This window comes from Canis aureus, chromosome 35, assembly GCF_053574225.1.
Source record: "Canis aureus isolate CA01 chromosome 35, VMU_Caureus_v.1.0, whole genome shotgun sequence".
Lineage (NCBI taxonomy): Eukaryota > Metazoa > Chordata > Mammalia > Carnivora > Canidae > Canis > Canis aureus.
In genome coordinates, this window is record NC_135645.1 from 7,970,822 (window position 1) to 7,983,545 (window position 12,724).

At 38.0% G+C, this 12,724-nt stretch overlaps 1 protein-coding gene, 1 long non-coding RNA gene and 1 pseudogene across 10 annotated transcripts in view; 1 reads left to right on the forward strand and 2 right to left on the reverse strand.

Annotated features, from left to right (window-relative positions):
* LOC144305264 (uncharacterized) overlaps nucleotides 1–12,724 on the forward strand; it is a 56,566-nt gene that overhangs the window by 22,607 nt on the left and 21,235 nt on the right. The window contains exon 3 of the long non-coding RNA XR_013372323.1: nucleotides 2,029–2,196. This is a non-coding gene — a long non-coding RNA (uncharacterized LOC144305264). The remainder of the gene's footprint in view (nucleotides 1–2,028; nucleotides 2,197–12,724) is intronic.
* CFAP91 (cilia and flagella associated protein 91) overlaps nucleotides 1–12,724 on the reverse strand; it is a 110,331-nt gene that overhangs the window by 11,506 nt on the left and 86,101 nt on the right. For all 9 annotated transcript variants that reach the window (XM_077883963.1, XM_077883964.1, XM_077883961.1 and 6 more), the window contains 2 exons: nucleotides 12,485–12,576; nucleotides 1,690–1,854 (listed from right to left, as the gene is read on the reverse strand). In XM_077883963.1, coding sequence (XP_077740089.1) covers nucleotides 1,691–1,854; nucleotides 12,485–12,576 — 256 coding nt within the window. In that variant the 3' untranslated portion in view covers nucleotide 1,690. The remainder of the gene's footprint in view (nucleotides 1–1,689; nucleotides 1,855–12,484; nucleotides 12,577–12,724) is intronic.
* LOC144305121 (large ribosomal subunit protein uL15 pseudogene) lies at nucleotides 7,928–8,425 on the reverse strand (annotated as a pseudogene).

Genomic DNA, 12,724 nt, shown 5'->3' on the forward strand with positions numbered 1-12,724 from the left:
TATGTAAATTATTAATCTTGTTAAATTTTCATGTAAGAAAAAGGACTATCCAAATATTGAAGGTGATTTTTATCATAATAATGAGATTGGCAAAATCTCATTATTTGGCCCTTGAATTTATATTATATAGATACATGGATAACATTACATGTAAATACATGGTTTATATCTTCAGAAATTTCACAGGTTATTTCATTATTAATTAAAAACAAAAGATTTTCTGCTGTAATTTATAGCCATACCTTGGTATTTAAGAGTACTTTTATCAGTTTTTTTCTCTGCTTTCCTTCTTAACTGCCCCCTCATCTTGATATTCCTTCCAGTCTTCCTTGATTAAAACTTAAGGCCTCAATAGATTCCTGTGCAGAGGGTCTTTGGTCACAAATTTCTCCCCAAGCCTGTGCCTTCTCTATCCTGATAGCATACTCTTAGGCCAAAATAGTACATGATGTGGACCCATCAGATGACAGTTGAGGGAGAAGGAATAGGCAAAGGATTCACTCCCTTTCTTACGAGAATTCTCATGAGAATTTTACTTTTTTAACAAAAAGATTTTATTTATTTATTCATGAGAGACACAGAGAGACAGGCAGAGACCGAGAGAGAAGCAAGCTCTCTGCAGGGAGCCTGATGTGGGATTCGACCCCAGGGCTCTGGGATCATGCCTCAAGCAGAAGGCAGACACTCAACCACTGAGCCACCTAGGTACCCCAAGAACTTTACTTTAAATGGACTCTAGCTCTCTTCTCCTAATAATTCATTAAGACGTTTATATCAACTCTGTTACTAAGCAACACTACTTGACCTCCAAGTGGTAACTAGCATTTGATTGGAAGGATAAAGGAATTATTAATGCCACAGGAAACCGTAGGTTTGAGCTTTCCTGAGTGCTGACTATTGTAACCAGGTAAATCCATTAGGGGGACCCTGGAAATAGTGCCTATGGAATCATTATAAGACACACTGGCCCCTGAGGCATGTAAACCAAGGCAGGTCCTGTACCTACCCAGTGTAAATCTCTCTTCCTTGCACCTGAGCTTTGTAACTGGGGGACTAAAGAAAACAGCTATGTGTTTTTCTGTGTGGATATGGTAAGAGCTTCCATAGGAAGAGAAATACCTGATGCTGCCCGGCTTGAAGTTGTGGTTCCCATCTTCTATCTTTCTGAGTAGATGGATACTAAAATCATTTAAAACCTGGTCTATGTGTCTTGTGAGTAGGAACATTTAGTTGAGTCTAAGACCAACTCCTGGTGGGCACTGCACGAGGTACTTGGGCTAGAATCAGAAAACGTGTCTTCTGCTGTGCTTACAGCCAGCATGATGAGATGGAGATACTGTATCTACTCCGTAAGAAAAAGCTGCTTTTTATAACATGGACACACACACACACACACAAATAACATGGGCACATTTTACAGCTTTGTGATGGAATACCATTATATACTTTAAGGACCCATAAAAAATTATCTAGAATCCTGTTTTCTGGACACAAGAGTCCAACTGCTATAATGTCAACTCTATTCTCTAAGAATTTTTGATAGTAGATTCTATAACCTAGATGAAATGTGCCAGCTTCAATGGGAGTGTCTCACTTTCTTAAACACATGGTTGTTAGGGAGAGCAGAGAGCTGAATGATGCTGCCTCTCCTACTTTCTGCTTCCCTTCAGATGAAAAAACCAAACTCACCTTAGCTGCTATTCTTATTTTGAGTATCTTCCTCAGGTGACTTGTCAGTGTCTGAGACCTCTTCATCTTGCTCTTGCTCAACAAAATTCTTCTTGACCATGCCTTCTGTGTGCCCGTGGATGATCTGATGGGCCGCAAGGATATGCTTCCGCTGTGCATTCCTCACTGTGACAAAGTGACAAGAATTTTTACTCTGAAAGTCTGAACAGAATCATTCCTAAAGATTTTCAAGAAAGTAGGACAGAGGTCCTACCCTGCTACCCTATCCCTGCTCCCACTCTGGTTCGATCCAGTCCTACTCTTCCCCATGAGGCTCACCTCTATTCCTCTCCCCTGCAGCGGCCCTCCCCTGGAATGCCTGCACTCCAAATCCTACCCGTTCTGCAAAGCCCAATGTGGATCTCAGCTCCTCGCTCCTCCAGGAAGGCTCCTCTGATTGTGCCAGCCCACATTTACCATTGCCACACTGGAATTCAGACAAACCCATGGAGCACTGAAGCACATGATGTGAGTTCCATTTTGTTTTTTAACTAGATTGAAATGACCTTGTCTCATTCTTCTCTTTGAGCTTTTGTTCCTAACATGGAGGATACTTGTTGACTGATGATGAATTTCTGATCTTATGGCTTTAGAAGGTGGCCCTTGCTCCATATTCTAAGAATATTTATTATCAAGCCTCCCATTTCCCTTGGAAAGAACTAATCATGATGATGATGATGTTAGCACTTAGCATTCATCCTTACTTTGTGCCAGGCACTGTTTTAAGTAGTGGGCATATATTCATTTAAACCACCCCACAACCCTAAAAAAGAAATATTAATAATATCCCCATTTTCAGATGAGGAAACTGAGACCCAGAAAGATTAAGTAATTTGCCCCAAATCATACAGCTAGTAAAGGAGAGCAGGAAGTACTGTGGATTCTGTGCTATCCAGGTATCTGAGTTTATAGAGGATAAATCTCACAGCAACTTACACTTCATAGTAGTATGGCTGAAAGAATGGGGACTTTGGAGCTGCAGAAACCATGGTTCAAATCTGTAAGTTGTATAATATCTCTAAGCAATAATTTCCATAATTGAAAAATGAGAATACACCTACAGTCACCTTAAGAAATTGAGATAAGGTAGTTTTTAAATGCTTAGTACAGTGTCTGGAACTTAGCATGCACTTAAAAATTTGGTAATTACTGTTATTTTACATCTATAATAGGTCTCTTCAAGGTCTTTTCAATCATAAAGTATCTCAAATGGCCTGTATACGTTATCTTAACTTGGGGGTAAAGAGTACATATAATTCATATGGTTCTTTCATTTGAAAAGAAAAACAGAAGGTCGTATTGTGGGTCCCTGTTCACATGGCTTTCTTCATTTGGTATATCTATATAAAGAGAAGAGGCTAAGGACTTGCCCAGTTCACTCACAGACAAGTCCTTCTGCATTCCTTCAGCTCAAGTGCCTCCTCCAGCATCTTTCCCTCTTTCCTTCGGAGCTCAGAGAAGCCAGCGGAAGGTGTAACAAACTAGTTATTACTAAACACTATTTCTCTACCTCCTTCAATTCCCTCAGTTAGAATTGACTTGAGCCAGGCTGACCTCACTTTAGACCCAAGAAAATTTAAAAGGAGTTGCATATTTTCTTAAAGATACAGAAAACACAAGATTCCTTTTTATAAGGTGACACAGAAATACTGATTATTTTATCTGAAAATTAAATATTGTTGGTATATACTGATGACAGGGAGTATGAATTAGAACAGTCTTTTTGTGGGGGCTGTTTGTTAGTACCTGGCAAAAGTAAGATGCACATACCCTATTTTTAGCACCAATCTGCTAGAAATTTACTGTCAGTAGCATGATCAGGATTTGCATAAAATATATTGCTTGCAGCATTGCTAGTTATAGTAAAACACACTGAAACAAACTAAATACTTATCACTAGAAGATACTGGTTTAAAAACTACAGTACAATTGTGTAATAGGAAAATAAGATATTTCTTTCTTCTCTTTGAATGCATCAGAGCTGCACCATTCCTTTATTCCTTGAGGTGATCTGAAATGTTATATTTCTATTAAACCTGTCCAGAATTCCCCTGCACAACATGGAAAGCTTGTTAGAAATAACCAAGCTGTTATTTCACTTAGATTTTTAAAATTTAAATTCAATTTAATTAACATACACTGTAATACTAGTTTCAGAGGTACAATTTGATGATTGTATACAACACCCAGTGCCCATTACATCAAGTGCCCTCCTTAATGCTCATCACCCAGTTGCCTCATCCCCTCACCCAACTCCCCTCCAGCACCCCTCAGTTTGCTTCCTATAGTTAAGAGTCTCTGATTTCATCTCACTTTATTTTTCCCTCTCTTCCCCTATGATTCTCCATGTTGTTTCTTAAATTCCACATATGAGTGAAATCATATGATAATTGTCTCTGATTGACTTATTTTGCTTGCCATAATACCCTCTAGTTCCATCCACATTGTTGCAAATGGCAAGATTTCATTCTTTTTGATGGCTGAGTCATATTCCATATCTTTTTTATCCATTCATCTGTTGATGGACATCTGGGTTCTTTATATATTTTTTATGTAAATATTTGAGGTTTACAAAATATAAATTAATTTTTAAAATTCCTTTTAAAATTCCAGTACAATTAAAAAACAGTGTTTGTTATATTAGTTTTAGATATACAATATAGTGATCCAACAATTCTAAACATTTCTCGGTGTTCATTATGTTAAGTGAACTCTTAGTCCCCTTCACTTATTTCACCTCTTTGCCTACCAGTCTCCCAACTGGTAACCATCAGTTTGTTCTCTATACTTAAGAGTCTTGTTACTTATCTCTTTTTTATTGTTGTTGATTTGATCTATTTTTTAAATTTAACACAGGAGACAAATCATATGGTATTTGTCTTTTTCTGACTTATTTCACTTATCATTATACCCTCTGGATCCATCCACGTTGTTGCAAATGGAAAGATTTCATTCTTTTTCTTATGGCTGAGTAATATTCCAACACGGATATATACTACATCTTCTTTATCCATTCATCTATTGATGGACACTTCGGCTGCTTCCATAATTTGGCTACTGTAAATAAATGCTGCAATAAACACAGAGGTACATACATATTTTCAAATTACTGCTCATATTCTTTGGGTAAATATCCAGTAGTGGAATTATTGGATCATTTGGTAATTCTATTTTTCATTGTTTTGAGGAACCTCCATACTGTCTTCTACAATGGCTGCATACCCACTATAAGTGCACAAGGATTCCTTTTTTTTTTTTTTTTTTTTTTTTTTAACATATCCTGCCAACACTTATTTCTTGTGGGTTTTTTTTTTTTTTTTTTTGTCATTCTACTGGTATGAGGTGATATCTCATCATGGTTTTAATTTGCATTTTCCTGATGATCAGTGATGTGAGCATCTTTTCATGTGTCTGTTGGCCATCTCTATGTCTTCCTTGGAGAAATGTCTGTTCATGTCTTCTGCCCATTTTTTAATTGGATTTGTGGTGGGGTTTTTTTTTCGGTGTTGAGTTGTAAAAGTTCTTTATATATTTTATAACCTTTTATCGATATGTTATTTGCAAATATCTTCTCCCATTCAGTAGGCTGTCTTTTAGTTTTGTGGACTGTTTCCTTTGATTTGCAAAAGCTTTTAATTTTGATGTAGTTGCAATAGTTGATTTTTGCTTTTGTTTCCCTTATGTCAGGAGACATATCTAGAAAAATGTTACTATAACCAATGTCAGAGACATTACTGCCTGTGCTCTCTTCTAGAATTTTTATGGTTTCAGGTCTCACACATAGGCCCCTAATCCATTTTGAGTGTATTTTTGTGTATGATGTAAGAAAATGGTTCCATTTCATTGTTTTGTATGTAGCTGTCTAGTTTCCCAACACCATTGGTTAAAGAGACTGTCTTTTTCCCATTGCATATTCTTGCCTCCTTTGTGGAAAACTTGACAGCCATTAAAATTGTGGGTTTATTTCTGGTCTTTCTATTCTGTTATATTGATCTATGCATCTGTTTTGTGCCAGTAACTTACTGTTTTACTACAGCTCTGTAGCATAGCTTGAAATCAGAGTTTGTGATACCTCCAGTTTTGTTCTTTTTTTTCAAGACTGCTTTGGTTATTCAGGGTCATTGTTTGGTTCCATACAAATGTTAGGATTATTTATTCTAGTTCTGTGAAAAATGCTGTTGGTATTTTGATAGGGATTGCATTAAATCTGTAGATTGCTTTGTGTAGTATGAACATTTTAATAATTTTGTTCTCCCAATCTATGAACATGGGATATCTTTCCATTTGTTTGTGTCATCTTCAATTCCCTTCATTAATATTTTACAGTGTTCAGAGTAGAGATCTTTCACCCTGTTGGTTAAGTTTATTCCTAGGTATTTCATTCTTTTTGGTGCAATTCTAAATGGAATTGTTATCTTAATTTTTCTTTCTGTTACTTCATTAGAAATGTATAAAATGCAGTGGATTTCTGTATATTGAGTGTGTATCCTGCAACCCTTCTGAATTCATTTATTAGTTCAAGTAGTTTTTTGGTGGAGTCTTTAGTTTTCTCTCTTTATATTATCATGTCATCTGCAAATAGTTGAAGTTTTACTTCTTACTAATTTGGATGGCTTTTATTTCTTCTCTTCTGATTGCTATGGCTAGGACTTCCAATACTATGTTGAATAATATGGTAAGAGTGGATATGCTTGTCTTAATTCCTGATCTTAGGGGAAAAGTATAATGTCAGCTGTGGGTTTTTCATAGATGGCCTTTATTATGTTGAGGTAAGTTCCTTCTGAACCTACTTTGTTGAGGGTCTTTATCACGAAAGAATGCTGTGCTTTGTCAAATGCTTTTTCTGTATCTATTGAAATGATCATATGGGTTTTTTTTTATACTTTCTGTTGATGATGTGATGTATCACATTAATTGATTTGCAAATATTGTACTACCCTTGCATCCCAGGAAGAAATCCTACCTTACTGTGAATTTTTAAATGTATTTTTGGATTTGGTTTGCTAATATTTTTTGAGGATTTTGGTATCTTCGTTCATCAGAGATATTGGCCTGTAGCATCTTTTATCTAGTTTTGTTATCAGGGTACAGCTGGCCTCACTGAATACATTTGAAAGCTTTCCTTCATCTTCTATTTTTCAGAACAGTTTGAGAAGAATAGGTATTAACTCTTTTTTTAAATGTTTGGTAGAATTCTCCTGTGAAGCCATCTGGTCCTAAACTTTTGTTTGTTGGAAGTTGATGATTGATTCATCTCCTATGCTATATTCAATCTTCAAATTTTCTATTTCTTCCTGGTCTAGTTTGGAGAGCTTATATAGTTCTTGGAATTTATCCATTTCTTCTAGGTTGTCCAACTTGTTAGCATATAATCTTTCATAATATTCTCATAACCTTTGCTATTTCTGTGGTGTCAGTTGTTATTTCTTCTCTTTCTTTTCTGGTTGAGTCTTCTCTCTCTCTCTCTCTCTCTCTCTCTCCCTCCCTCTCTCTCGATGAATCTGGCTAAAGGTTTATCAATTTTGTTGATCTTTTCAAAGAACCAGCTCCTTGTTTCCTTGACTTCTTCTATTGCTTTTTAGTTTCTTTTATTTTTTTCTCTAATCCTTATTACTTCCTTCTACTGGTTTGGGGTTTGGTTTGTTGCTATTTTTTTAGCCTCTTTAGGTGTAAGGTTAGATTGAGATTTTTCTTGCTTCTTGAGGTTGGCCTGTCCCCAATCTTACTTCTTAGAACAGCTTTTGCTGCATCCCAGATATTTTGGACCATTGTGTTTTCAGTTTCATTTATCTCCAAGTGTCTTTTGATTTCTTGGTTGACCCATTCATTGTTGAGTAGCATGTTATTTAACCTCTATGCATGTGTCATCTTTCCAGTTTTTACCTGTGGTTGGTTTCTAGTTTCATAGCATTGTAGCTGGAATAGATGCAGAATATGACTTAAAATGTTTTAAATTTGTTCAGAATTATCTTGTGGCCTAACATGTGATCTATGCTGGAAAATGTTCCAGGTGCACTTGAAAAGAAAGTGTATTCCACTGTTTTAGGATGGAAAGTTCTGAATATCTCTTAGATCCATCTGGTTGGTCCACTGTGTTATTCAAAGCACTGTTTCCTTGATTCTTCTCTTTGGATGATATATCCATTGATGTAAGTGGTGTCTTAAAGTCCCCAACTATTATTATATTACTCTCTCTCTCTTTTTTTTTTTTTGCACTTGTTAGCATTTAATGAACCTCCCCCTGTGTGGCTTTAAGCTACTAGAAAGCAGGTGCCCCCCACACCCTTTGTCTTCTTCTCAGCTCTTCTACTGAAGAATCTGGCCTTCACAATGACAGGCTATTTTGGGACCTTTCCCTTTCCCAAAACTTTGTAGTAGCCCAATCACACCACATAAATAATAGGAGCAGCTCCAGTCTTGTTTTTGGCAGCATTTACCTGTGTCTGCTCACTGACTGAGGTCCATAGTTTATCAAGGTTGACAGTTGGGCAGAAGCTCTGGTTCCTCTTTAAGTGGTAATGTCTCATACCGACTTTTCCAAAGTAACCTGGGTGATATATGTTGAAGTTGATCCTGTGATAATGCATGCCACCAGCATTACCCCAGCCTCCTGGGTGCTTCCGGTGCTTGCCGATGCAGCCGCGGCCATGACTCACATAGCCCGAAGTTTCTGGGTCTTCCTCAGTCTGGATGGCATGTTGGCGGGTCAGAGGAAAAAGGGAGGTGTTTCCTATTATATCACCATCAATTACTTTCTTTATCTATGTTAATAGATAGATAGCTATCTGTTTTACATGTTTGAGTGCTCTGATGCTGGATGCATAAATATTTATAATTGTTATAACTTCTTGTTGAATTGTTGTTCCCTTTGTGGTTATGTAGTGTTTGTCTCTTGTTACAGTCTTTGTTTTATTTATTTATTTATTTTTTTCAGTCTTTGTTTTAAAGCCGATTTTGTCATGGGGTGCCTGGGTGGCTCAGTGGTTGAGCATCTGCCTTTGGCTCAGGGCATGATCCCGGAGTCCTGGGATCAAGTCCCGCATTGGGCTCCCGTGGGGTGCCTGCTTCTCCCTATGCCTATGTCTCTGCCTCTCTCTGTGTTTCTCACGAATAAATAAATAAAATCTTTAAAAAAAAAAAAAAAGCCTAATTTGTCTGCAATAAGTATAGCTACCCTCGCTTTCTTTTCCTTCCATTTGCATGATAAATGTTTTTGCATCTCTTCACTTTAAATATGCATGTGTCTTTAAGTCTGAAACCAGTCTCTTACAGATAGCATATAGATGGGTCTTGGTTTTTTTATGTCTTGAACCTATGTTTTTTTACTGGAACATTTAGTCCATTTACATTCAAAGTAATTGATAGGTTAAGTAACAAATAGCAATGAGAACATATTTTATGTTTGTTCTTGTAGCTCTTCTCTATTTTCTCTTACTCTTTTCTCTCACAGTTTGCTGGCTTTCTTTAGTGATATATTTGGATTCCCTTCTCTTTATTTTTGGATTCCCTTCTCTTTATTTTTTTCTATTATTGGTTTTTGATTTGTAGTTATCTTTAGGTTTATATGTAACAATTTATGCATGTAGCAGTCTATATTAGGTTGATAGTTGCTTAAGTTTGAACCCATTCTAAAAGCACTACATTTTTATTCCTCTCCCCTATCATGTTTAGGTACAGGGTGTCATACTTTACATACTTTTTATTTTGTGATTCCCTTTCATGATATACTTAATTTTACTGGTTTTGTGCTCCCTACTTTTCTTACTCCTGCTTGTGGTCTTTCCTTTCTATTCAGCGTCCCCTTTAACATTTCATGTAAGGCTGGCTTAGGGGTCATGAATCCCTCTAATTTGTGTCTGTCTGGCAAACTTTCTCCTTCTATTCTGAATGATAGCTTTGTTGGATAGAATATTCTTGGTTGCACATTTTTTCTTTCAGAACTTTGAACATATCCTGCCCCTCTCTTCTGGACTGCAATGTTTCTGCTGACCAGCTAGTTGTTTTATGGGATATTTCTTGGATATAACTACTCTTTTTTTCTCTTGCTGCTTTAAAAAGTCTTTACCACTACTTTTTGCCATTTTAATTACCATGTGCCTTGGTGTGGACCTCCTCGGGTTGATTTTGTTGGGGGCCTCGTTTGCCTCCTGAATCTGGATTTCTGTTTCCTTCTTCAGATTTGGGAAGTTTTCAGCTATTATTGCAAGTAAAATTTTCTCCCCTCTTTTTTCTCTGTCTTCTCCTTCTTGGATCCTTAGAATGCAAATGTTATTAGACTTGATGCTGTGGCTGAGTTTCCTTAATCTATTTTCATCTTTTATTATTCTTTTTTTCTCTCCTGCTCAGCTTGACTGCTTTCCATGACTCTCTCCTCCAAGTCACTGATCTGTTCTGCTTCCTCTGGTGTACTGTTTTTTTTCCCTCTAGTGTATTTTTAACTTCAGTTACTGGGTTCTTCATCTCTGGTTCTTTTTTGTGTTTTTTATCTTTCTTTGTTGAGTATCTCATGGAGTCCTTCACTCTTTTCTCCACTCCAGTGAGTATTTTTATTACTATTATTTTAAATTTTCTATCAGGCATATTGCTTACCTCTGTTCCATTAGCTTTCTTGTGATTTTGTCCAGTCCTCTCATTTGGGACATATTCTTTTGTCTCCTCATTTTGTCTAACTCTCTATGTCTGTTATAATGTCTTATGAAAGTCAGCTACATTTCTGGCTCTTGAAAGTTATGCACATATGAAGAAGTGGTCCTATGGTGCCTTGCAGTACAATGTCTCCTATTCACCAGACCCTGGCATTCAGAGGTGTCTTGTATGTGTGTTGTATGTGCCCTACTGTTGTGGCTGAATCGTATTTGCCTTCAATTTAGTTGTCTGCAAAGGCTCTCTGTCTGTGTGGGCAGGGTTTGGTCCCTGTTTTAGTGGGCCAGACTGGGATCACCTTGGGCTTGATTTTGGTCAGCCCAGATATTTGCCAGAGCTGTGGTCACACTGAACTACAGGGCATTCCCCTGTGTTGACTCCTGTGAGGCTTTCATTGGTGCGCAAAGGTGTAGTCAGACCAGATGTCTGCCCACTGCGGGGCCTACAGTTGAATTGATGTGTGTGTGGTTATCTTACCCCTCCCTGGGGCAGAAGTCACTTTGGAGTGTTGCTAGCCCACTAGGCCTGCTGGCATAATGTCAGGTTTGTGGCACTGCTTTGGATGAACTCCTGATAAGTGGATTAGTTTGGAGAACGTGGATCCACAGGGGAACATGGGGATGGGACACATTGTCAGTAAGCTAAGTGGAGAGTGTGTGCACTTTACTGGTCCTTGTAGGTATCTGTTTATCTAGGCTGGGGTTGAGGGAGGTAAATGGCACCTGATAGCAATTTTGATTTTGGAGAAGTCTTCTAAAGATCCTTGCCCCAGATCACACATTCTGAGATTAGTAAATCTCCTTCCACTGGACTCAAACTGCTGTTTCCATGCTGTATCCCAGTGGGGCTGTGTGTTATGCTGTCTCTTTAAGAGTGGGGACGGTTTCCTTGCGCTCTCTGGCTCTCCAGGACCAAGCCGCTGATTTATAAAGTTACAAGTGTTGAGCCCTGCTGATTGTAAAACTCACAATGTTAAGCCCCTCTGGTTTTCGAAGCGACTGGGATTCATCTTCTCAGTGCAGGTTCTCCCTTGCTAGCGTGGCTGGTGTGGGGTCTGCTGCTCTCCCCTCTCCATGCTCATGGTGTCCCTCACTTCCATGGACAGTGACATTGGTCAGTTTGGCTCCCAACCGTGTCTGCACCCTTCCTACCATTTCCGATGTGGTCTCTTCTCTACATTTAGGCATTGAAAGTGCATTCTGCCAGGTTTAAAGTCATTTTTCTGGGTTATTTACACTGATGTGGGTTTTATCTAGGAATTACCATGGGAGAAGTGAGTTTAGGATCTTCCTACTTGGCCATCTTCCCTGGAAGTTACTTCACTTAAATCCTGATCTTCTGGTTGTACCCCCCTCTCTGGTAACCTGTCACCAACAGTCTGAAAGCTCCAGAAGAGTATTCTTTTTGAGGGGTGCTTTTGGGTGGGGGCGGAGGGGAGAGAGAATCTCAAGCAGGTTCCATGCTTAGTGTGGAGCCAAATGTGGGGCTTGATCTCATGATCCTGGGATCATGACCTGGGCTGAAATCAAGAGTCAGACGCTTAACCGACTGAGTCACCTAGGTGCCCCCAAAGTATTCTTTTTTAAAGTTTTTTCTTTATTGACTAAAAGCATTAGTCTTCAAAACATGCCACCTTTGACAAATAAGTGAAGATATTTATACTTCCATATAGTTCTGGCAGAAACAGAAGACATCTGTGCACAGAGCAGGATAGACTTAAGCCCTTCAAGCATCTCAGCTTTCCAATACCCACCTTGTATGTGTCCCACCTCCAAAGCTTAGCACAATCTGAAAATCCTATATATTGTCAACATCTGCTTTATGTCTTAAAAAAAATCAAATCACAAAATACAACTCTTTTGGGAACTTCCTCTTAAAGAAGGTTTGGCTTTTGATATTCTGTCACACTTAGAACTGCATCCCATCTATATTAGAGATCATTATATTCTGGAATCAGCATGAAAAGAACTTGACAAGCTCTAAAATAAAAAAAACTCAGTCATTCTCCTTCAAAAATTTCTTCCTACTTCTGCTCATTTTAAATCTCAGGGATACTGACAACAGTTTACATCTTTTCAAAGAAATCACAAAGCAAAGCATTACATTGGCTTACCTTTTTCTTTGACAAACTCCTTCTGTACCTCTGGGATCAGGAAACTATAAACCAACTCAGCAACAATCTCCTCTGACTGAAGCTGAGTTCGACTAAAAAAGAAAAAAAAAAAGTAAACTTTTTCCTTTGCTGCCTTACTTCTGCTGCTGATTTCTACTTAGGTTCTCCTTGCTTGTGTAAGGGACTCCACTGCTCAAGTCCCACCACTGCCTTTTCCTTGATGAAGTAGTCTGAAATATT